The 25,309-nt window shown below is 39.5% G+C and overlaps 1 protein-coding gene across 3 annotated transcripts in view; it reads left to right on the top strand.

Annotated features, from left to right (window-relative positions):
• Positions 1–710: 710 nt before the first annotated feature.
• The window catches only part of mtmr14 (myotubularin related protein 14), a 33,378-nt gene continuing 8,779 nt past the window's right edge, over positions 711–25,309 (top strand). Inside the window, exons 1-16 of one of the 3 annotated variants that reach the window (XM_069173821.1) lie at positions 711–1,593; positions 3,535–3,683; positions 4,363–4,471; positions 5,962–6,037; positions 9,310–9,370; positions 10,676–10,798; positions 12,119–12,192; positions 13,730–13,800; positions 13,891–13,965; positions 14,559–14,625; positions 15,545–15,630; positions 17,971–18,047; positions 20,980–21,016; positions 21,191–21,261; positions 21,409–21,467; positions 23,880–24,012. In XM_069173821.1, the coding sequence (XP_069029922.1) occupies positions 1,459–1,593; positions 3,535–3,683; positions 4,363–4,471; positions 5,962–6,037; positions 9,310–9,370; positions 10,676–10,798; positions 12,119–12,192; positions 13,730–13,800; positions 13,891–13,965; positions 14,559–14,625; positions 15,545–15,630; positions 17,971–18,047; positions 20,980–21,016; positions 21,191–21,261; positions 21,409–21,467; positions 23,880–24,012 (1,403 nt within the window). In that variant the 5' untranslated portion in view covers positions 711–1,458. Of the gene's footprint in view, positions 1,594–3,534; positions 3,684–3,802; positions 3,813–4,362; positions 4,472–5,961; positions 6,038–9,309; positions 9,371–10,675; positions 10,799–12,118; positions 12,193–13,729; positions 13,801–13,890; positions 13,966–14,558; positions 14,626–15,544; positions 15,631–17,970; positions 18,048–20,979; positions 21,017–21,190; positions 21,262–21,408; positions 21,468–23,879; positions 24,013–25,309 lie in introns of those variants that run through there. The other 2 variants (XM_069173734.1, XM_069173907.1) reach the window with 2 other exon arrangements.

Below are 25,309 nucleotides of genomic sequence, written 5' to 3' on the forward strand. Positions count from 1 at the left end.
TTATCTATTCCTCCAACTTCACTATTACCACGCGGTGCGCTTGACCTGTGCCCTGTACCTGTTTTCACCACAATATCAAACGCGATTTCCACACCTATCTGAGCTCTCTATTGAGGCACATAAGTGCGATATGCCAGGCAGACAAAAATAGGGTCCTTAGGCACAATCCCAATTCCCATGCCGTGGCCCTACCCTTTGTTCAGGAGTGTCCTCTAGTAGTGGACCGTCAAAATAGAGCTAGAAGGGGCACGGAAACGGGGACTCTTACTCGTCGCTTGAACAGCAGTTGAAGTTCTCCTACGTTAGTTATTAAGTTTGTAAGTCTCAGGAATTTGATTGTTAAATTTATGGAAATACGACTTCTTTTCAATCTGATTATAGCAGAAATAACTTTATTATCCCAAAGATGCACTCTCAGATTACCAAATTATTCTTGGAAAAAAAAAAAAAAACCAACTATTTATTCATGTCATGGAAGTTGGAAGAAGTTATATTGCTTAATTTTGCAAAGCACTCGGTTTTGAGTTGGAAGGACCTCAATGCCACAAACCCTAAAACAGACGGTACACCCTACTTTACTCTACGCCAGGCATGCACAAACGGAGCGGAAGTGTGTAGGGGGAGGGTGGAGGGGTGGAAGGAGGGAAGGTGGAGGAGGCTGGATCGGAATTGGCCTACGATTTAAATGGGAGATGGCTGTCACGTGGTCGCGGCAGCTTCCTGTTTACTGCCTGTTGTGCCCTCAGTAGTACACGGGTTGCAACACCACTCTGCGCTGCTGCGGCTGTCACCCACAACACATGCGGCATTGAAACTTCGCGGCCGCAGGATTCACGACAGAATAACTCCAATCAATTTAGGATTTATCGTCACGGTTGTGGTAAACTGAGGAGACATGAAGACGTGACATTGAGGAAGCGTGAGCAGGCCGGGACGGATCCTGGGGATTTCCTGTCTCCAGGTGACTGCTGTTGAGCTTGAGCTGCTGGTGGTGAGAGAGTGAGAGAGACGGGCAGCGGTCCACCTTACACACCCCCCCCCCCCCTCCCACCCCCCCCACCGAAACGCAAACAAAACAGCGACCGATGTGGAGGATTACGAAGGTCTGAATTGGTCTCCAAATGAGTACGCGAGGGTTTTGAGTGTTTGGATACGACGGAACCAAAACGCTTTTGGGAAGCTTGAGCTCGCCGCCTGTTAGCTCGCGTTGCTAACTCCGGCCGTGTGAGTGGCCGGGCTTTGCGGGCTGGCTAACGTCTTGTGTTGGGAGTGGAGCGACTCGCCGGTGCCCTGAATTCAGGAAGGCTCCCCGGCTCCGGCCCCCTCAAGCGGGCAGTCAGGAAAAAGCTGGCTGGGAAGGGATGGCCTGGTCGGTCTCCCCGTTCCAAAGGACAAGGCTCTGCGGTGTTTGAAGGAGGTCGAGTCCGGCTACAGGCCACCGCCGCGGGTCGAGGCGCTATGATGGCCGCCTCCCCTGCCGCGGCCGGCGGCTTCACGACCTCCGGTGTGTCGGTCCGAAAGAGCGAGGAAATAGCAGATTTGATAGATTTATTTTCCAAGACGCAGTACAGAGCAAAGGAGGTCACTCCTCAGGTAAGATTGACGGGTCGTCAGTCTGTTACTCTGATCTACTTGAAGACCTGTCATCCTAAATGATAAACCTAATTACATAGAAGATTTCTACCTCTGACCTTTAATGCATGTTGGTGTTGATTTTTTATTTTATTTTTCCTGCGTGTGGTATTTGTATCTTTTTAAAGATATTCTCTGAAAAAAACAAACTAATCAATAAATAGATTTATTTAAAAAACAAACAACTAATCAATAAATAGATTTATAAATCACAAGACCATCTTCAGTAAAGCAAGAGTGCTGAAACACTGCTGATCTTTTTTTAAAGTGTAAAATCCACTGAGTGTTAGTGCCGCACAACATAAATGAAATGGTGGTAACCCTTACAAAACTAAAAAGAAGACCTAACATATTGAATTGAGATCGATAAGGGCCATCTTTTATGTGTAGGTCCAAGTTTCCTAACAATTGCGACACAACGTTTAGACCTACCGTTCAGGATGTGTTATACAGATGTGCAGACATTTGTTGGTACCGATACAGGTCATCGAAATACTGCTTCATTCCTCCTGAATAGAAGTTAAGAGCAATTGTCCAATGGATACGTAATCCCTTTGATATCAAAGTAAAGCAAAGAGTTTGTGAAAAGTGATTTGATTTCCTTTAATTAGCGTCACACTTCTTCGATCTTGTAATTGCATTTGCTGATTTAAATGCAGGAAAGTAGTCACTCAATAACAGGGAAATGGACTCTGGACTTCACAAAAAGTTAAGTGTAAATGGTAAACAAAGAGCCAAAGAAAGTTTGCAGAGACACGAGCTGAATTTCACCGTCAAGGTACATCAGTGTCTAATTGTCTGTTGCTTTCTGAGTGACGGTGAGCTCCATGAAAGATGACATTAGGAGAACTCCACTGTTAAAAGAAAAAAACCAACTTGTTGGAATTTGCTAAAATGCATATTGACAAGCTACAATGCTTCTGGGAGAACTTCCTTTCGAGAGATGAAACAACAGTGAAGCTTTTACGTTCACAGATTAAAAAAATGGAAGTTTTCCGAGAAAACAACACGACAACTATTGTGTAACACGGAGGAGGCTCGATTATGTTTCGGGGTTACTTTGCTGCATCTGGCGCAGGGCGCTATCGGTGCAGCAAAACACGCTGCCTTGATTCTCCTGAGATCCTCCCAACAGCATAGTGACCAAAAACACACCGCTTAAATCACCCCAGCATGGCTAAGAACAAAACATTGTACTATTCTGAAGTGGCCTTCGATGAGTCCTGATCTGAATCCTACCAAACATCTATAGAAAGAGCTGAAACGTACAGTTTGGAGATGACATTTTTTAAAAAGCTGAGCCGACTGGAGCAGTTTTCTCTGACGGGTACAGAAGTCTCACTGAAAGCAACAGATGTCATTTGTTCGCAGTGACTGCCTCTAAAGTTTGTGCAGCAAAATATTAGCTTTAGAATCCTGTTATGTTTAGCCATGCCATTTTGATTGTTTTATTGTTTGAAATATTCTGTTGTCCAAAATCAAAAGCAGTCTGTTTTTAGTAACTATCAGAAGAATCAACGACGAATACTGATTACTTTTTCGCTTTCAAGTTACTTCAGGGAAAATTGCGAGTTCTTTTTTTATTTCATTGACAAGTACCAACAAATCTATCCACATCTGTATAGAGTCTATTAAAGTACCAGTGACGAAGTAAACTTGAGATGCACGCTTTATTTTTGGATATAGCCACCATACACATTTTGACATATAGGTAAAAGGTCAAAGTCAAACACAATACTATAGACTATTGGCATGAATTTGGTCTATGTGGCCAGACCTTGCTACACCAAATCCACCAAAACATTCAGATTATCTTTTTCAGACACTAACAGTCTCTCCACAGATTGATATAAAAGGATCCGTTATGACCTATTAACGTAATGTTTGTTTTTTTCCCCTCAGGTGGAGGCAATAGAGAAGCGTTGTTTGGAGTTGTTTGCCAGAGATTACAAGTACAGTGTCATCCATAATTCCAATGGGGAAGTGTGTGGCCACTACCCCCGACAGATAGTTTTCTTGGAGTATGAATGCAGAGATGTGGAGAGAGACAGGTGCTTCACTATTCATTCAATCCCATCATTTTCCAATACAAAGTCCAGCCCGCTCAGTTACCAATTACCCTGTTGTTTGTTTGTCTCTCCTCTAACCATGCACACCTTACCGTGGTGAAGGGAGCAAAGGTCAGTCTCCATCTCCAGCCCCTCTGAGCATGTAGAGGAGGGGTAAAAGTGACTGTCATGTCACATGAGGGCACATTGTAGCTGGAAATAGCAAACAAGTTGGAGTGATTCAATAAATCCTTATTTCTTACTGCTGATTAATGCAGCTGAACTATTTTCCATTTGTGGGCTGAACATAAAAGACCTGCTTTAACTTAAGAGCAAAGCCGTTCTTCACAGCAAAACCTCAAACACTGTATTAAAGAAGTCTCCTCATCTGGCAAGTCCCTCATGTGCTCAGCAAATCTGTTCTTCTGGGATGTTGCTTATGATGCGTCAGGCAGACCGTTACTGTAAAGTAAAGAGTCTGAGGAAATAATCAATGATTGTAAAGTCCTAGTTTGTAGCCAGAGATGAATGTTCCACTTAACTTTAACCTACATCTGTAAAAATAAGAACGGATGATTATTTGGGGGGTTTCAGCAGTGTAAGCTTGTTTCACATTGTTTTAAATCAAGTTCACTGATTCAATAGATTGACATGGACACCATGTGGTGGTTTGTGTCTGCAGGTTTGAGAGCACAGTGCAGATCAGTAAGCTGCAGGACCTGGTGAACCGGAGTAAGCTGGCTCGCTGCAGAGGAAGGTTTGTCTGCCCGGTCATCCTCTACAATGGCAAGGTATTTACTTTAAATATTTGTAACAATTTATCTAATGACAATGGGAAACGGTGCGAATTAGGGTCACTCACTGTGATTAACTTAAAGAGAGCTGAATCCGCAGCCCCCCTCAGCAGAAATACGCAGATAAGGCTGTATTATTGTCTGTTTGAACTACATATTAAGACATGCCATACAGCCAAGTTGAAAAACAAACGTGTTTGAGCGTCCATACAGGAAGGTGGAGTGAAATGGCAGCTGTCATAGAGAGGGGGGAGGGAACGAGGAGAAACGATATTATTTAAATAGTGCTCATTTTCAGATGGAAAAAAAAAAAAGAGAAGTAGACTTCCTCAGGTGGCCAACATCTAAATGTCTGAAAGGTGTGAGGGGAATGTATCTGACCATCCAACATGCAGTTCAGAGTTGGGCTGCCCCCAAATATTCTACTAAATGTAGAGGAAAGTTTTTTCCTTTGTCATTTAGATGCAGGAAGAAAATATAGTATTTCACTTGCATTTGTGCCTAAAAATAGAACCGTGAGAGCTGAAATTAAATTATTTAGGAGCACAAAGTGTCAGTAAAACATACAACCAAGTCTAGTCTCGTAGATGCTGGTGTCTTCCACAGGCTGCCACTGGTTTCCACATCATAATTGCACACAAGGGGAAGGAGCACAAAGAGCACAAACAATATAAACATGTATTGAATACATTGCTTGTTTATAAGCCCTTATCTGAACATTGTCCACTGTGCTTCTTAAATTCTTTGTGTGCTCCTTAATAATTTCAAGTTGGAGCACTTGTACTCCTTGGGGGAAAAAAGTAAGCATAGAACCAAAGGTTACAGTTAATAATACAAGTTTCAAGAGCAGGACAACGGTGCTGCAGAATCATTGTCACATCTTTAAAACAGCAACCGCTGTTAGTGTAAAGACAAATGCCTCCACCCTTTGTTTTGTCGGAAAGCCCCCTGTTGCAATCTGCTTTTAACAGCTGGAAGCCTGCCCGCTGCGGCACAGACTCCGGTATTGAGCCATTGAGCCAAGTTTTCGTAAAGCAAAAGACAACTTGAACTTAGGTTCATCAATTGGTCATGAAAATGAGTTCACATGAATGATAATGTACTCTTTAAGTGCCTTGTTTGTGAATAAGCAGCTGTTTTTTGGTGATATGGTGAACTTTTAAGGATAAATGATCATATGTCAATGTTATGGTCTCTACTCATTTTTCCTACCCCCGAAGTGGCCAACGGCAACTTTTCACCTACTGTGTAATATTCCATACACTGAAATGTGATTGAGATGCAATGTTATTCCCTTCATCAGTGTATGTAGTACCTTTCACACTGCCTTATTACATCTTGTCCACCAGCTTGGTTTGTTTTATATCCAGTTTTGGCAAGAAATCACACAAAATTCATGTTGTATTGCAGCCGGGGACGTGATTAGATATGAATTATTGTAACAGCCTACAGCTATCTGATCATGTATCGTTTCTTCCTCATTGCAGCATATTTGCCGGTCATCCACTCTGGCAGGTTGGGGGGAGCTGTATGGACGCACAGGCTATAATTACATCTTCTCAGGTACAAAGCACATGCACATGCATCTTAAATTTAGCCCAAATGGAGGAAGTTGTGGCTGACTTCATGGAAGGTTTCAGTTCACAAATTCTGACTTGTTGAAAGTTTCAGTTGCTATAAAAGAGCTGTCAAACAGCTGCCATACTTTGCCTATGTTACACATAGTGGAGATACTCCTTATAATGTAACTTTGTAATATAGCTTATTCCACTCGTTTTCAAAAAGGTTGGGATGCTGTGTAAAATGTAAATTAAAGCAAAATGTGGTGATTTGCAAATCATGTAAACCTCTTATTTAATGGAAAATAGAACAAAAACAACACATCAAACGTTGAAACGGAGAAATGTTATTGGTTTTTTTGGAAAATATATGGTCATTTTAAATTTGATGCCAGAAACACATTTCAAAAGTTGCAACAGCGCACATCAACCTCTTCTTTCAACAAGACTCAAGTTTGGGAGTTGAGGAGACAAGGATACTCACTATGTCAACCCAGAGCTGCACTGTCAACCTAGGCTTTTTTTTAATCTAGCTGTGACAGTGTTCAGGTAAAAGAGGAGCTGTGATCTGACCAAACACAAACATGGAAGAGTGTACTGGCAGCAGAGTGACATAATACATAAAGGTGGAATAAACGATCATTTTTGAAAAATATGAGGAAGTAAAATACATCATTCTGGCTGAAAGCAGCACAGCTGTAGCTACCAAGTGATGGAAAGATGTGCTGGGGAAAAAAAAAAATCGCAGACTGTGTGAATGCGTAGCCTATGTTAAAAGCCTTAATATTACATTACCATAAAGCACACGGAAAGATGTGACTATAATTAGGTGTTTGTATTTCATTGAATTATTAGTATTCTTAGACAGTTTTAGCCTTATCATTTCAGAATGAACTGGAGAGCAAATAAGAAATGAATATAAAAACATAATTTCAAAACAGTAAATTGTCATCATATATGTACAACAAGTACAAGGCTTCAGCCAGTCTGTTGTAGGGTGATATCAGTAAAAGAACAAAATGAAATCGAATCTATATATCATCAATATAGCCCTTTGATCTAATATCTCAAACATAACTTGCTCTGAAGCAGTTTCGGAACCGATGGGGTATGTAGGAAATGTGCTGCAACTCATTGTAATGGTATGGTGTATGTTATATCACTTTAATACACACTTCAAATTGTAAGAGACTGCACTTTTTTTTTTAAATTAATATTAAGCAAACAGCATCTAAACTCTTATTTTGACAGCATATGTAGCCTTTGTCTGCTATATTATAGTCACAGGCTGTCTGTTTTGTAAAGCTGTGTCAATTTTATGAATTTTGATGTAACTTTGAGCCCATGGTTCTCTAAATTCAATAAATAAATATATACAAATTATATGTAAAAATCTTTTTGTGATGTACATGATATCGGCAATTTTACGGCAAAAAACACTTCACACTCAAATTGCATTGCAATCTTTGAGAAAATCGGTCACAAAATCAAGATCTTTTTGAACAGAACAATTACCAAAAAAAACATTGGAAAATCCTGGAGGGACTGATATATGGTTTCTACTTTGCATGGTAGACTTTTAACCTGAGTTTGTAGATGCAGCGACAAAGTGTGTTCATGTTTTTTGGAAGTATTCCTGAGCCTGTGCAATGATTTTCACTATAGAATTTTGTCTGTTTTTAATACAGTGCTGCCTGAGATCATGGCCATCCCAATATTGATTTTTGCATCAATATGCATTGTCCCTTGCATTCAGAGAATCCTCCAGATTCTCAGAAGTCATTAATGATTTTATGTACTGTCGATGATGAAATCCCCAAATTCTTTGCATTTTACATTTAGGAACATTATTCTTAGATTGTTGCACTATTTGCCCACACAGTAAAGGAGTAAACTCCTCCCCATCTTCACTGCTGCCTCTCTGGGATTCTCTTCTTATACCCAATCATGTTACTGACCTGGGGCCGTATTCACAAAGATTCCTCGGACAAAAATTTACTCGTAGTGACGGAATTCTGTGAAAATTCTTCTACGTCCGCTAAGAATTTCCCCTTAAAGTGAGGAGTAGATCCTTGTAAAGATTAAAAAAAAAAAAAAAACCTATCCGCAAAACATCTCAGCCCTAAGGAAAGCTCCTAAGGTGAGAAACTGTTAGGAGCAGGGAGGAGGGCTTCTAAGAGGCTTAAGAATTTCTTAAGCAGAGAAGAAAATTGCAGAAGTACTTTGAGGAAAGAGAAATATTCTTCAAACGCTGAATGACGGCACCTTGATGAAACGCTGCAAATAATAACGTTCAGGGATAATGTTTGTGGTCGATCTCATTTGAGGCACTCAGTTCTTCCACTTAACGCAATAACGCCAGAAATGAAAGTGATCACGGCGCGAAGATATTTGATAACTGGAAAGATGACTGGAGTCTTTCGCAAACCTTCATCATCAGTTTTCACACAAACAAAAAAAGCATTTTCACAGCCTTTTATTGGCACACAGTTAATTTTATTTCCACTGGATGTCACTGTCCATGCTGTCCCATGATCACCAAGAGTGAATTTTTTTGGATCAACCAATCACATCTTTTAAAAGGATGAGTCACACCTCAATTTCAAAATGAGCAATTTTAGAACAGTTAAATGTCTCAGTTTCAGCATTTGATAACTTGTCGTTGCTCTATTTTCAAATCAATGAGTTTACATGATTTGCAAGTTATCACATTCTGTTTTTTCTTTACATTATACACAGTGTCCCAACTTTTTAGGAAAAGGGGTTGTACTAATGCCAAATGGTAGGGTTCCCGAGTATTCACACTCGCTGCCCTTTTTCCTCATAATTGTGTCTCTTATATCGGTCTTAATATTTTCCTGGCATATTTTCCCTGAGAAGTTATTGGAACAGTGCTGGTCTTGCCTTTTTGGGTCCAGATCAAATTAATTCAATTGATTATGGTATTCAGAATTATTGATATTTAGGTCTGGAAAGTTCAAGTATTAAATTAATTGTAATGAATTAATTACAATTCATTGTAAGTAATTTGTGGAATTTTACTCTGTGCTATTGAAAAGGTCTCTTGTAAATTTGATTTGGTGAACTCTGCCAAAACCCTGTTTATATTTGAAATTTCACCCCTTAATACTCACAAAGTGGGCTATTATTTGAAATCGTAATCGTCGTAACACTTTTTCATGGAATCTGAGATCCCGCGTTTAGGCGGCTTGCTTTATGCACATGTGACTCACACTCATCTTGTTCCCTTTTTTTTTTTTCCCCCTCTTTTTGTAGGGGGCAGTGATGACACGTGGACAGAAGCAGAGGAAGTTCCAGAGGATGATAGCGCAGTCAGGTGATCAAATCCCCTTTACTAGGTTTATTTACAATAAACATCAGACACTGCTCTATCTGTGGGAATCAATCACTATGTGACACTAATCGCTTGGTACAGCAGGATATCTGCTTGTCCTGAATACTCTTTAAAGCACTGAATTGAGTTGTCTTAAAGAAGGGGCTAGGATGGCATCATTAAATCTTGACTTTAATTTTGAAATGTTTTAAATATTATCTCTCATCAGCTCTCTCATGTATATCTCATCAGTTTGTTTTCTTTTGTCATTTTATTGTTCCACAACTCTAAAAGATGTCATTTACTATCACATATGACCAACATCTTTGAACTTTGTAGATAAAACCAGCAAATGTTTAATATAGTGTTTAAAAAAATGCTTGAAAAAAAAAAATCGTTGATTGTAAAAATCGTTGTAGATTTTCTTTTGATTGAAACCTGTTGTATCTCTAAAAAGAATGGGTCGTTTCTAATAAGGTCATTTCATTCAATTTAATTCAGTTTTAATAATATAGTGCTAAATCTTAATTTAAGTCATCTCAGGGCACTTTACATAGTAAGGTTGAAACCTTAAGATATTATAGAAAGATACCCTACAATTCAGCATTTCCCATACGAGTGACAGTGGGAAGGAAAAACTCTTGTTTTAACACAGAGAAATCTCCCATAGAACCGGGGTCATAGGTGGGCTGCCATCTGCTTTGACCAGTTTGGGTGAGGAGAGAAAGAAAGGAACAGCATAGGGAAACTACAGACACTGGCCAGGTCGGTCGGGCCAGTAATCACAGTTGTAAAACATGCAGCTTTGGAGCCACTGATACTTGCAGAAAAAGCACAAATGACGGGAGAGTGAAGATTCAAAGTTAATGACATGCAATGGTGGCATGTGAATGCATGGAGAGTGAAAGAGAGGGTGGAAGGGACGTTGCATGCAGAGAGATCAACTAGCCAATATCCGTTAGTGTAATGTCCCAATTATGGTTCGCACCAGTCTTGACTATGTGCACGCATTCATAATGTCTCTTCAGCAGAGGCACAAACCACGGCTCCTCTATTGTTCTATAATTTCTCATCTCTAGTTGGTTGGTTGTCAAATGAAGTAAAGTGGCACCAGTAAAACAGACCGATGAATGGCTGAATACAGGTGCTTAAAAAGTAATATGTTAACCACTGAATGATTGCTCTTAATCTTCACATTAAATTAAACCATCTGCCCAGAGAAGGTCAGCCCTTAAATTTCCACTTTTCTACCAAAATCTAATCTAAATTTCCTTTTTTTTTTTTTTTCTTTTTCCCCCTCCTCCTCAGGAACGGGGACTCCCAGCTCTTTGACAAGGTTCGAGGCCACGACATTAAGTTGCTACGCTACCTCTCGGTTCGCTACATCTGTGACCTGATGGTGGAGAACAAGAAGGTTAAGTTTGGCCTAAAGTAAGGAACAACACGGACTAGTTCATTCAGACCGCCTGTTATTTAGGTCACTGGATTTCCAGTGTTTCCCTTAGGATAGAGTTGTAGCTGCAGAGGTGACACAAGCATGCAAGCATTTTCTTTTTCATGTGCGTTTGGAAAAAAACATTTTGAACTCTTGCAAAGCTTGCTCTGCCAGGAGGTCTCTGTATTGGCATCAGAAGGGCTCTTGAGGCATAAGTACATAGAGTACATTTGTGCTCAGTAGTGAGCAGGGGACATATCTGTTGAGATTATACACAGTCGTGAATGAATTTGTTGGTACCTTTCCATTATATATAAAAAAAAAAAAAAAAAAACACAATTTCCTCTGAAATAATTTGAAACTGACAAAAGTAATCAGCCTCCATCATTTTTTATTTTTATTCCATATTTAATAAAAATCTGACTTTTCTTTTGATTTTCAGTTTAACAGACATTTTAGATACAAAAAAAAAAAAGGGCTTCTGCACCTATCAGCAGGTAGTACGGTCCATCTTTCCAGACCAAACTGCTCCAGCTGTCTCTTCTTCAGACTGCATGTTTTAGCGCATTCCCACAAGATGTTTGCTATTATTCAGATCACAACTCATACAGGCCTACCTCAGAGTAGCCAAATGTTTTGTTCTTAGCCATTCTGGGATGATTTGTTGAGCTGCGTGTGTTGGGTCATTGTCCTGTTGGATGACCTATATATAACCTGTGACTAAGACTGAGCAGTTCTGACACATTTTGCTCTAGAATGCCTCGACAGTCCTGAGATTTCATTGTGCCCCGCACAGATTCAAGGAGCTCTGTGCAGTAATATGTAACGCCAATATCTCTGTGAGGGAATGGGAGATTGACAGCATTTGTGTGTCACGGTGTCCCCCGTGCATAGTAAGGCCTCCAGGAAGAAGAACATCATTGGAGCTGGTGGAATATCTACCATCATTGTATCAAGATGGATCTTCCAAATGTTATTTGACAGATATTTTCCCATGCGTAATTCCATCAAATTAGTGAGCCTGAACATGTTGCCGCAACGGCACGTCATGATTCATATCGGTTAGTGAACAGGTGGTTCTTATAGTCATCAAGGGTAGTTTTGGGGTTGGATACTATCGGACACCTTTAGAGTTCTTGTAGAGTCTTTGCCTCAGCAATTTGGAGCAATAGTGTAATGTTTTGGCTCATTAGTTTATATACTATATTTATATACAGTATATATGTTAACCATTGTGGCTAATTGAATGGCCCTTTATTGTGTAAAATAAGTGCCTGTGACTACATCTCATCTGGCTCTTTTATGTCTCTCTACAGTGTGACATCCTCTGAGAAGGTGGACAAGGCCCAACGCTATGCAGACTTCACCTTGCTGTCTGTGCCTTACCCAGGTGAACAGGAACTTTTTCAGTCATGATCAGATCAGAGCTAGATGTTGTCTATTGGCCAATACTAACTTACAGCAGATACATTGCATCAATTACATTATCAGTCCACTGGAGAGAGTGATTTTTGTACAGTGAAACTAAATCTCACTCAGAATATATATTGAGCACCAAACAAAAATCAAAACTGTCATTTACTGTATGATATGCATTTATGTAATCCATGTCTAAACAATTGTGTGGAGTGATTTTGGTTTGGTAATAGCTACTAAACAGTAAATACATGAGACTCAGAAAATAGAAAATATGGAAAAGTGCCCACGGCACACAGTAAGCGATTTACATTCCTCGATTAGAATAAATAGAGGGATTTGGATTTATTACATTCAAAATTTTGGAACCCAATCAAATCTTCAACACAGACTCTAGGCACACCTGGCATTAAAATCTGACCTGATCCTTAATGGGTTGATCGGATCAGCAGTGGTCAGCAAAAGCACAGGTGAGTATGCACCCAAAACACTTTGGGATCCGATCTGCTCGGGCCGCATTCGGGGGTAACCTGGGTCGCATGTGGCTGTATTCTTTAGCGGCGTGTACACGGCGTGTTATGGGCCACGTTGAGAGGCCGTCTACTCAACTCGCGTACTGTGACTAAGCAATACAAATACATGCCGCTCTTGGTGCCACTTGCCTGTCTTGGTGTCTGAGCTGTAGAAGTAGATAGCTGTTCATAGATACTTGTTTCACCAAAACCTCCCTTTGGGTTTATGTTTTTTTTTTTTTTTTTTTTTAATTCAGTTTATCTCGTCTAATTTCAGACGCACATCCAGTGGCGTTTTTTTTAATACGGGGCGCTGCCCCCTCAAACGTCGAGAGAAAAAAATACTACTTTAAACATGTAAAACATAAGAATAATTATATAATAATAGTTTGCTTGTAAGGTGCACCTGGTGGTCTGTCAGCGCCTGTAAGCATTCAATAAAACATTTTTTAAATTTCTGTGTAAATAAATATACTTCCTGGTGCAGGGTGTCGGCCAAAGAGAGTGAATGCAAGTCCTTCAACTTTTGTCAACCACGGGACCTTACGCTGCTCTTCAATTGGTCGTTTTAGATTTTCCACGGGTGGCACGTCTCTGTGCCCCGGACCCTCCCTCTTTTATTGGCAGCGAATTGGTATTGTTTTACGTCATTTTTTTAATCTAATGGAATTGGACAACTCTCAACGCAGTCTTTCAGGTTCACCTCACATCCGCCATTACGTATTTACCCGGTTACTCCTGCTTCTTTGCTTATCACCAGCCGCCGCTGCGTGTACGTGGATACATGTACATTTGTGCATAGAGCCGCTCCCCCGTTGCACGATTCCTTTATCCACAGCAGCTGTCGCTAAGTTGTGCTTTGGTTTACTGAACAAAATTCTGAATGACATGAAACAGGATATAAAACTATAATAACCTCAGAAAAGGTGTTTGAAGAAGTTTGACTTTCATCCATCACTGTAACAAAGATGACTTGTGCTTTTTCTCGCCCTCTTTCAGGGTGTGAGTTTTTTAAGGACTACAAAGACAGAGACTACACAGCTGAGGGTCTAGTGTTCAACTGGAATCAGGTACAGAGTGTTTGGTCACAGTCAGTTTAGTCTATGATGAGATCTTGGCCCTGTTGTAATAATCTGATGCTTCTGTGTCTCCACTGTTAGGACTATGTTGACGCTCCTTTGACAATCCCTGTGTGCTTTACTCAGAACTTGAACATTGATTGGAATCAGTACCAGGTAAATTCTTCTCTTGGTATTAGATTTCTCCTCTCGTCTCTCATCTCATTCCTCTTTTCTTTGCACTTGTCTTCTCTCATTCTCTTTCACTCCCGTCTCTTCATGTCTTGTAGTTTTTTTTTTTGTTTTTTTGTTTTCCCCTCTGATCATGTCTTCTTTTTTTTTCTTTCCTTCTCTCATTTTCCCGTCTTTTCTTCCCTTTTCTCTTATGTTCTCTCATTTGCTCACGTATTCCCTCTCCTTTTCACGACGTAGCAGTTGCGACTTGGTTGTGCTCTGTGGTATCAGCGGCCTCTCAGTGCCATCTGTTGTCTAACCTGCAAACTGCTTTTGGCTGCAATCCATAACCACTTGCACTGCTTACATACAGCAATAGTTATAGTGCACCTGTACAGACTCGCACTGTGCCACCAAACATTGTTCAAACCCACAGAATGTTATTTTAGAATCTAATAATATCACTTGTATATGGCTGAATGGTGGCAACCTTTTTTATAATGGTGCAGCTGTAACATTGAGATAAGGGTTTAAATATTTCATTCAATTTATTTATAATGTTTTTGGTAAATTGTGTGTGCGTATGTGTTGTGCAGTTGTGGGACCTGGTGGAACAGACCCAGAACTACCTGAAGCTGCTTCTCCACATCATCAACAGTGATGGTAGGTGGTGGTTGTTGTGGGACATATGATCAGACAAGATTCTGTTGGTTTTGTGAAGAAATATGACTCAGACTTTGGATTACATTTTTTTCTTTCATTCATTATCAGCAAAGATAATACAAAATTTTAAGTAAGATTAATAGCAAATATGGATTTATTTAGCATTTATTAAGTACAGAAATTTCTCAACTGGATGAAACATATATTGAAAATAATGTAAGGCTACACCATTAAAAGAATTTATCAAGTTGTTCAGGTTACTTTGTGTAACGTAAAACGTATCACTCATAGTTATTAACACACAGAAAATGATTTACTAAATCTACAGCTCACCTCAATTCTAAAGTTTTTTTTCTTACTTTATTGTACGTCAGGCAGTTGCAGAAGGGAAAAAACCTACTGTACACTGCTCGCCCAGTACTTGCCATCAAAAGTACTAAATTAGCTACTAACTTGTGGACATTAGTACAGTATTTTACACTAATTTGGTTTTAGCCAGGTGAACCTAATTTACTGCCAATTAAGTACACAGTGTAAATTTATTTTACTCTTTTCTTTTTCTAAAAAAAAATTACTTTTGTTTAGGCATTTGGTAGTTTATTGAAGATAATAACTATGTGATAATTAAAGATTAAGGTTTGCTCTATGTTTTGTTTACCATTGCTGAATAATGTATATTGATATTCACAATCCAGTAGTTTCCTCATTCTGTGTCCTATCATTTAATATTTTCCTTTTTGGTTCAGTACTTTACAAAATAGAAACTCCATTCATCCATCAAGTACACATTAGAGAAGATTTTACCGCTTATTTGTTAGATGCTAACATAGACAATAATGTCTATTCATAATGCACTTGTTGTCGTTCAAAGAGCACTTTAAAGTGTTTTCCTTGAAAGTGGTGATGTGTGTTGTTTCAGATGAGAGTGGCCTCCTGGTGCATTGCATATCAGGCTGGGACCGGACGCCTCTGTTCGTATCCCTTCTCAGGCTCTCCCTATGGGCAGTAAGTTCTTACTTTTGTTCTTGGCTGTTTTTTAAATTTTTTTTTTTATCTTCATTCTCCCTTGGTGTCTCTCCACATGACGGCCAGTCACCCGACAGCTCATTTGGTCCTTTACACGTTCATTATTGATTCCAGTAATCCCATGCTGAATCCATGTGCTTTGGCCCCATCCCCCCTCTGTATTCATATGTGTCTACATAAAACTCATTTACAATATCATGATGTGCTATAATTGTACTCCTATGTATATTCACCACCTTATTCAACAGAGAACTTGTGTTATACATATGCTGTCTTTCCCTTAAGACACAGTCCATATTGTAAACTTCTCTTGAACCCCCAAACAACACATGTGGATTTCTTTTCAAACTGAATGAGAAATCCAGCTGCACGCTATCCAGTGGCTGACTGACTTGTGTTGTTTAATTTAGTGCTGTGTTCAGGACAACACGATCTCTGCTCGGTAATAGGGGGCTGAAATTTGCTTGGGTGTCGGGACTGAAAACGGGCCCATAAATCTGTGAGGGTTTTTATCCCATGCCGTGTATCAGTAGATGACAAGCGGTGCTGCATCTTGGACTAGCTCGTCAGAATTGCTTTACCCTCTCTTGCCGCATATGACAATTTCCAAAATGTGTTCTGGGATGTTGACAAATAGACAGCAGGCTAGAGTGGTTGGAGACAAACGTGTAGTCTTGTCATGTTTCTGTCAAGTCACAGCAAAAAAATTATATGACTGTCGTGGCATTTCATTTTGCCAATGTGGCTCCTTACTTCCCTCACTCACCTCTCTTCCTCACGTCTCCGCTCCTCTCAGTGATGATGTGACAGTGAGATGCAAGGAGGATTTGTGTTTCCCAAATAGCTCCCTCTGGCGTCATTTGAACAAGACTGCAGTTGCTCATGACTAACTGCATCTCAACTATGTTACCTGTTATACTTTTTTTTTTTAACTAAACCCAGCTGCAAAGAAATTGATCATTCAGATTCTACATAGACTATTTTTTTTTTTTATGTTATACATTAATATGGATAAAATTAGAGCTGTTGCTGGTGCTGTATGTAATTCCTTCCTGCAGGTGTTTTTTCTATTATCAAATAGTATATAAAAAAAAAAATCATGCAATGTAATGAGCGCCAAGCTGTTTATTGTCCTCCTACGGTGCAATCAGATCAGCTGACCAATCTGTAAAGATATTACAGTCAAGGGGTCATCCAGCTCTCCATAAGATACACTGGGGACTCCTTGGTAGTGGACTCATGATTTGGTATAGCAACCAAGATAAATGCATAAAATAAACATTTTTGTCCTTAATTTTCAAAAGATGGACCCTTATAGTACTAGTTAGCCATCATTTTTATGGTAACAGTTCCGGCACTCACTCAAATGCTGCATATTATCAGTAAGAGAAGACTCTGAGCTGTTTACTCTCAAATAGGGGTGTGACGTATTGTATTGTTCACGATAGTTAATATGATAAAAACAAATACAAAAAAAAGTCCTCTCGTGACAATGGCATTATTCTGACCTGTTGACATAGTGATGTCCACGGTGTAGGCCGTAGTCCCATAAAGGGGAGTCACTTCAGTGGTGTGGTACACTACCTTAAGGTCATTGCACTTAGCCGTCCCCGTAGGCTGCTGATTGGTTCGCCCTTCAGAGTGTCCTGAGCAAACCTTAATGTGAAATGGCTTTAATCACAGCGAAGACTTAAGCTGCGAGTATTTGCTGGGCGGTGCCACGCCACGGTGATATGTTAGATTTACGCTGACATATAAAACTATTATTACTTTGTTGCAGTTGTATGTTCTTGAAACTAATACAATATTTCAGTATTTTCTCATATTCTCAAGAATATTTTTTAGTGCAGAAATAAATTCAAATATAATAAAAGTATTTTAGGGCCATAGTTCCCACACGTACTTAAGTACCTTTGTTCAAGAGGTGGAAGTGCAGAAATAGATATCTGATGGTAATTGTTTGGATCGCGGGGCGTACTTAACCGAACGTGCGTACCAAACAGACAAATAGACGGACCATTACACCCCGAGGATATACCCGTGTTGCCTCCCCCCAAAGTTCCCCCAGGAGCCACCTCCCCCTTTTGTGACACATTTAAGAAACTGGTACATCCTTGCTGATGGTAAAGGGAGAATAATTTCCGGGTCGGAGGAGCAAGGATGGAAGGAAGTATAAATTGGCAAAAAAAAATACTCCCCATAATCACATAATCTGACACACTGACCGTCTTATCAGACAAAAATGTTTTGTGGTCTAAATTTGGCATATCACGGGATGTTGGAGATATTTGACTTATTCTTGTCATTAATTTTTTACAGGACGGTGCGGCACATGCCAGCCTCGAGCCCAGCGAGATCCTGTATCTGACTATTGCTTATGACTGGTTCCTCTTCGGGTAAAAAAAAAATAATCATAATTTACATCTTTTACATCACGATCATAATTTCATGACTTCACAGTGAATCATAACTGACAGCGCATTATTGAGCATAAATAATTTCGAGGTGCATTTGCTACTCCTTGGTGCCATCTACGCACTGTGTTGTTGGTGATGCATAATTGAGGAATGGTTAATGAAGCGCTGGGTGCAACATGTGGCAATAGTGCGACTCTGGCTTTGTTCTTGACCTCCTCTTTAATCCTCCCACTCTCTACATTTCTCTCTCTCTTTCTCTCTCTTTCTCACTCTCTCTCACTCACTCACTCTCTCTCTCTCTCTCTCTCTCTCTCTCGCTTGCTCTCTCTCTCTCTCTCACACTCTCTCTCTCGCTTGCTCTCTCTCTCTCTCACACTCTCTCTCGCTCTCTCTCTCTCTCTCACTCACTCACACACACACACACACACACACACACACACTCTCTCTCCCTCTTGGGGTTCTCTTTTCATAATTACCACCACCATCTTTCCAATTTGAGCCTTTCAAAAGCAGTCTCAGAAAAAGCCCCTTCACTGCCAGCTAACCCATGTAATTATATATCAGCAGACTTGCTCAAGCCCTCAGGACCCTGGCGAAGTGTTTGCGTGCGTGCAGATAGATCAGTAAAGAAGGTGTTGGATAAAGCAGATACACGGATAGAGCGTGAGAGGTGCTGTATAGCTGCTACATCTGACCTCATCATTCCCCACTGAATCATATGTGGACTCTAGATTATTTTTGGAGTAACATATTCATATCTATACACTTTTACAGTATTTGGGAGCTATTCAAATATTAATTTAAAAAAAAAAAAACCACTCTCAGGAATAGGTAGTAGATTTTGGACCAATGCTTGTTCCTTTTTTTTTAAAATTTTTTTTATTTATTTATTTTTTTTAACAATTTATTTTGAAATAGTCTCACATAGCCAGATCTATCTACACTGCACAGCCAGCACTGGAGATTGTTCGGCTGCACCCATGTCTCATACTTATATAGGGGGAAAACAGGCTTTGGCTTGGTTGTGTTTCTTTGAACCAATCACAAATGTCTTGGCTGACTTTATAAGCCCTGGATGCAGCGACAGTGCCCTTGCAAAATAATGTTGGGGAGGTAACTGTTTTGGTGGAACATTTGCACTTGGAGAGGTGAACGGTGGCTAAATCCCTACAAAAGCACCCCAAGCAGGTCTGTTTGATTTCCGGATCCAAACCTTCATTACAAACTTGCCGTTTTCAGCGTGTGGGTCGCAACCTTGGAGGTTGTTGTTGTTTCCCTGAGGTGTGCATAAGGCTGGGCGATATGGACAAAATCAAATATAACAATATTTTTGACCAAAAAACGATCAATATTGTACAATATCGTAGGGATAGCTATTGGTGATAAAACAAACTATTTATGAAATTAGATAATGTTAGTTATGTGCATATAATGACCAAGTGGGTAAAGGCAAATAATAGAACAGCTAGAAAAGTCTGGTAAATTCATAAAATTCCATCACTTTAATGTAATGCTGTCTTTAGAACCAGGAATAGATGACACTTATACCATATCCAAAAATTACAATACCCAAAATCTCAACCAGATCTATTTTAATATCACAATATTAGAATAATATTGCCATATTACCTGGCCCTCGCAATGGGGATTTTGAAAGCAATAACACAGATAGCAGATCGGTATGACAATACCCACTGAAATAGTCAACTAATGCCAGGTTTACACCAACATGTTACATCCGGTGAGCCAAACTATTTTTTTAAGCAGTCTTGATATATTAAAAGGGACAGAATAAAGAGCCAATCATGGTTTTACAACACCCATAATGAGTTACAAGGAAGATTTGCGTCAACTTTAAAGAAGTATGAAGGGAGAAAGCCCTCATCAGTGATAATAGCAAGATGTAGGTATGTCATGTGTCTTCCTAACAGGAGAGTTTCAGCTCAGCCGGATTCTTGGGGAGGTCTGGTGTCAAAATTTGTCAGGTTTGGGTCTTTGATCTGACGGGAGCTCCGCAAATGGTGGATTTTATTTATTTGAAGTCTGACATCTTGTTCGATGTTTAGAGTCGGCGTTGGGTAACTTGGGAATTTATTTTACCCATGATAATGATGAACTGTCCATGTCAAGAGGCAGCAACAAACCATATATTGATTACTGACAAAAGTCAGTAATCAATATATATACATTGTTAACTCACAAAAGAAAATAATTACTGAATGTCACAAATCATTTTTAAATCCAGCAGCCACCAGTCCTGAAAATTCATTCAAGTAAAGTTAAATAGTCCAATTCATAATTATGTTCCAAACAAAACCAATAATCCTGTAATATCTAATTGTGACATGCTGAGATGCCACTGTTCACCCCAAAAGCCACGCGATTCTCATCATTCATCCCATTTAGGGAAAAAGAAGGTAATCCGAATGTGGAAGTAGATAGTAATCTAACTCTCCAGTTTGGTCGACACTTGGAAAAAACTTGTAATATATGTGTTAATATGTTTATCCTCACTACAGCCATAAATTATAGGGAGTGAGTTTTAATTATTACGTAGTTTCATTAGTCAACTTAACATTCCACAGTAGTGTTGTGGAGCGTCAAGGGGCTCTGTGGTAAACTTAAGGTGGGCTGAGATGTTAACGAGCTCCAATAATTAATTTAGGCCTAGGATGGTATTTTAATTTAGGATGGTAATTTAAGTAATTACTATCCTCCATATTACCTAAATTATGCATCGTACTAATGTAATCAATTTATCATATTTTAAGACACATTTATAGATCAATGGAAATGATAAGTAATCACTTACCTTTTCTTCCTCTCCTCTCCTGTTGCTGAAAAGCTTTATTGACAGAAATAAGGGACAGCCAGAATGGCATGCAATCATTTTGTGTATTTTCTTTTCCAGTCACATGTTGCCAGATCGACTCTCCAAAGGGGAAGAGGTATTTCTTTTTGAAACTTATTTCTATGTAGAACATAAATACCCTGACTTTGTGATATAAACTTGTGAAATGATTGTCATGTAGGATAGGATCATTATTGGGCTGTTGGTTTTGAAGTCCAGTGATTTATGTTTTTGTCTTTCTCTGATCAAAATTTTTGTTTTTCTCCCTCAGATTTTCTTTTTTTGCTTCAATTTTTTGAAGCACATTGTCTCAGAGAAGTTCTCTGCTGTTAAGAAACAGAGGTGTGTTCTTTGTGATTGTCTGTCTTTCTAGTTACCTTACGGTATTTGACCAGATTTCCTCGAACAAATTGAAATGTGTGGATCCACTGTTCTGTTCTTTCTTGTGTATTAATGGTTGATGATATTTCATCACATTTTGAATATTAGAAGGAAGAACTCCCACTTCAAAGACAGTGATTTCACTATGGAAGACCTCTGCCAGTTGAGTAAGTCAGTGTATCTCTTTCATGTGTCCCTCCACACAGGCTCTGACATATTTGATTAATGAAGCATATTTAATATACAAATTCATTTAAATTAATTTATTATTATGTTTAAATAATGCAGTAAAACGTGCATTGTCGTGTCATATATGGAATTGTACTATTGTTATTATTATGATATTTTTTTTAGTATTTGTTTTCGGAATGATCTGAGTGCAAGGGCTAATATTCCTCTAATGTAACTTTACTTTTTACTTGAACTACTTTTTGCATAGTTAAAAAAAACTTGACAGTGTGTGTGTATATATATATACATATATAAATACCCATAAAAGCATATATCCTCAATGCTTGACTTGAGGTAAATTTAATTTGAATTTATTCTCATTAAATCTTTAGTAGTTTTCAAAGGAAATGTTTAAATTAGGATGCTTAAGGAGAAAGTGTAACACGTCCTAAAAGTCTTGTTTTTGTTGACCTCCACTATTACGTACAGGTGACATCTCAGTTACTGCTGTCCGCAAGTATTATAAAAGTGACTGTTTTAGGCCATGTAACAATTCAAATGTTTCCCTTGGTGCCCCTTTTGAGCTCTAAACATGTGCTATTACAGAAGCACGACCTGTAAACGTTTCTTTTCTTTTCTTTTTTTTTTTCTTTTAATTTTGGTGCACATTTTTACATCTTCAGTTTTTGGTGATGTAGTGTCGGCAGCTGCGGGGACACTGCCACTTGTTTATCAATGACAAAGGTTTATTGCTGTGAGCAAGACATTGTTGGAACAGAGACAACAATGAGACTCTTGCTGATAACACAGAACTGTCATCTTTCTGAAGATGAGAGTTCTGTGTTATCACCAAGAGTCTCATTGCCTTTCGAAAGGCTTCTATCTAAAAATGTTGCGTCACAAAATTTGATGTCTGCAGGCTTTTAACCTTCGATACCGTGGTGCTTGAAAGTTTATGAACCTTTCAAAAAGTTTTATATTTCTGCGTAAATATGTCCTACATTAACACATCAGACACAAATATTATACTTAGTTATTATTTACTGAAGAAAATAAACAAATATTACAGTTCTGTAGTTTATGAACCTCTAGGTTAAGCAGTTCATTTAAAGATTAAATTAAAGTCAACGTAGATCATTCCAAGAGTAAGGTGCGTAAATAGTCCGCAAGGTCACAATGGAAGCCACGGTAACGTCTTAAGAAACAAAACAAAAAAAACCTCTTTCATATTGGCTAATGTTAATGTTCCCGAGTCCATCGTCAGGAGAAGACTGAACTGAAAAATCGTGTGCACGGCAGGGTTGGAAGGAAAAAAAATACAAAAGAAAACCACTAAGAACTTGCTGCCTGTCTGCAGTTCACAAAAGATGACGGGGACAAGCGAGGAGGCTATTTGAAGAATTTTCTGTGGATAAATGAGACAAAAGTAGAACTTTTGGTGGTACAGGTGGTATGTTTGGAGAAAGGTAAACGTAACATTCCAGCATAGAAACCTCATCCCTTCTGTAAAACATCGAGGTGGTGGTATCACGGCTTGGACTTGTGTAGCTGCATCTCGGCCTGGACGGCTCGCTATCATTGATGAAACAATAAATTCTGAAGTATACCAGTGAATGGGCAAAAATGTTAGGACATTTGTTGGTGAACTGAATCTCAGGAGAAGGTGGGTCATGCAGCCAGACAACAAGCCTAAAGCACGCAAGTGTATGGAGCAATGGACTAAATTCCCCCCCCCCCCCCCCCCCCCCCCCCAGCCAAGCTGACCCAGCAGTTAACGAAAACGTTTAGTTGCAATACTTAATGCAAAGGTTCCCAGACATTTGCCACTCACTGATATTTATTATACTATTTTCCTAAATAAATAATGACCAAGTATAATATTTTATCTTGTATGTTTAGTTAAGTTGTCTTTATATACTTTTAGGACATAGTTCAAATCTGATTATGGTTTTAGATTATATTTAAGCAGAAATATTGAAGATTATAAACTTTCCAGCACCACTGTTAGAGCACACCCATCAGCAAACTTGTTTATGTCAGAGTTGATTCCGTGTCACGGGTATAAAAGCCTTTTCACCATTTCTCTTGAGTACTATGTTTTTGACGTGATGGTAGAGGAATATTTAGTCTTCTCTGTGCCCACATATTATTGTCAGAGTAGTTCCAAGAGCATTCTTTGATTGAGGTTTTTCACCTGCTTTGTTGAATACTGAAACTTATATTCATCCATTTTACGGCTTTAGTTTATAAAGCTAAATATTTTAGATTTATAGGAATCTCTAGACAACTAGAATAATAAAAAGTAGAAAGACATTTTTGGGAATATATCTCTTAACAGGCTTGCAAATGCTGCAACTGGGCTGCTGTGTGAAGTATTGGTTGAGGAACTGCTGTATGTTTGGTTACAGAGACCAGGGATCGTGGCAGTGTGACCAGTTTGAGCAGTGAGTTTTCCCTCATCACTGAAGAGGTCGGTGGCGCTTCCAGCCTTACCAACGACACTGTGGACCTGTTTACCAACCAACCCCAGTCCTCCAGCTGGTCAGCATCTCACACACAAGCTTACAAAATTCAAGGACCCATTCATTTAAAGTATTTTGAAATGATGTGTTTTTTCTTATATCCCCATCAGTCATATTTGATGTATTTTATATTGTTCCATTATGTGGTGCTTCGAGGTAGGGTAAGTCTCTTGCTGACTGTCCCTCTTTTCAGCTAAAGTGTCATGAAGTGGGTGGGCGGTATATATAGTTTAGCCCAGCACTTTCCTCTTAGCCACCATACCAATGGGTCCAGGCTGGCTCTCAGGACAGACCCCACCTTTTTCAGTAGTTTGAGCCTTCTCAAGAAGTCCAGTTGGCTTTGTCCCTTCTTGTATATGGCATCAGTGTTCACACTCCAGTCGAGCTTGCCAAGTACCTGTAACACTGCACCAATTCCACTTCCTTCACCGATGGAAACGGAGGTGATTGATGGATCGTTCCTCTTAAAATCCACCACCATCTGCTTGGTCTTTCCCACATTCCACTGCATGTGGTCCTGGTTGCACTACAACAAAAAGTCACTGATCGGTCCTCTTGACAGCCTCACTGTGGTCTGCCGTTGAGGTAATCAATTATCCAGGTCACCAGGGGACCATTCACCTGCATTGTCTGTAGTTTACCTCTCAGGAGTACAGGCTGGATAGTGCAGAAACTAAAGCACTCGTAGACACACGGGCTGTAGGTAGTTTCAGCGGCCACATGCTGATTGGTGAAAATTAAGCGTAGGTCTACACCAAGTAGGATGGGATGTCTGCAAGCGATCCCCTATGGAGGGAGGCCAGACCCATATATTCACGGAGTTAAATGGGGTTCTGGTTCGTACCAGGGTAGCTTCAGATACCTGTGAGGCAATGGAATATGATCCAAGAAGTCCAGTTTGGGCAAGTTAAAAATAAAGACTGCAAGACCCTCTTTAAGCAACTTGATGTTCCTGTGACTGCAGTTGCTAATATTCAAAAATGTAACCCCTAACCCCTAGGCTTTTTACACTACCCCTGTGTTTTCTAGAGGCACTACATACGACCGAAAAGGCAAAGGCCTGAAACACATTACGAACACAATTAAAAAAAAAAAAAAAAAAAAAAAAAATCCAACGATGCAAGAATATGGTCCCGCTACAGACAACTGAGAAAGACGTGTTCAGAGCAATGATTTAAACACAGCTCCAGTTTCCTGCACTCTGGTATCCTACATATGAAGACAAGACTTTTGGCCCTTTACACTACAATAGAGGTATACCTTTAATTGATGTAAGGTGTAGTGCTGAGAGAAAGACTGGACAGAAAAGTGTTGCA

This window comes from Embiotoca jacksoni, unplaced genomic scaffold (assembly GCF_022577435.1).
Source record: "Embiotoca jacksoni isolate LCO1_2020_lvr unplaced genomic scaffold, fEmbJac1.0.p SCAF_1, whole genome shotgun sequence".
Classification (NCBI taxonomy): Eukaryota; Metazoa; Chordata; class Actinopteri; family Embiotocidae; genus Embiotoca; species Embiotoca jacksoni.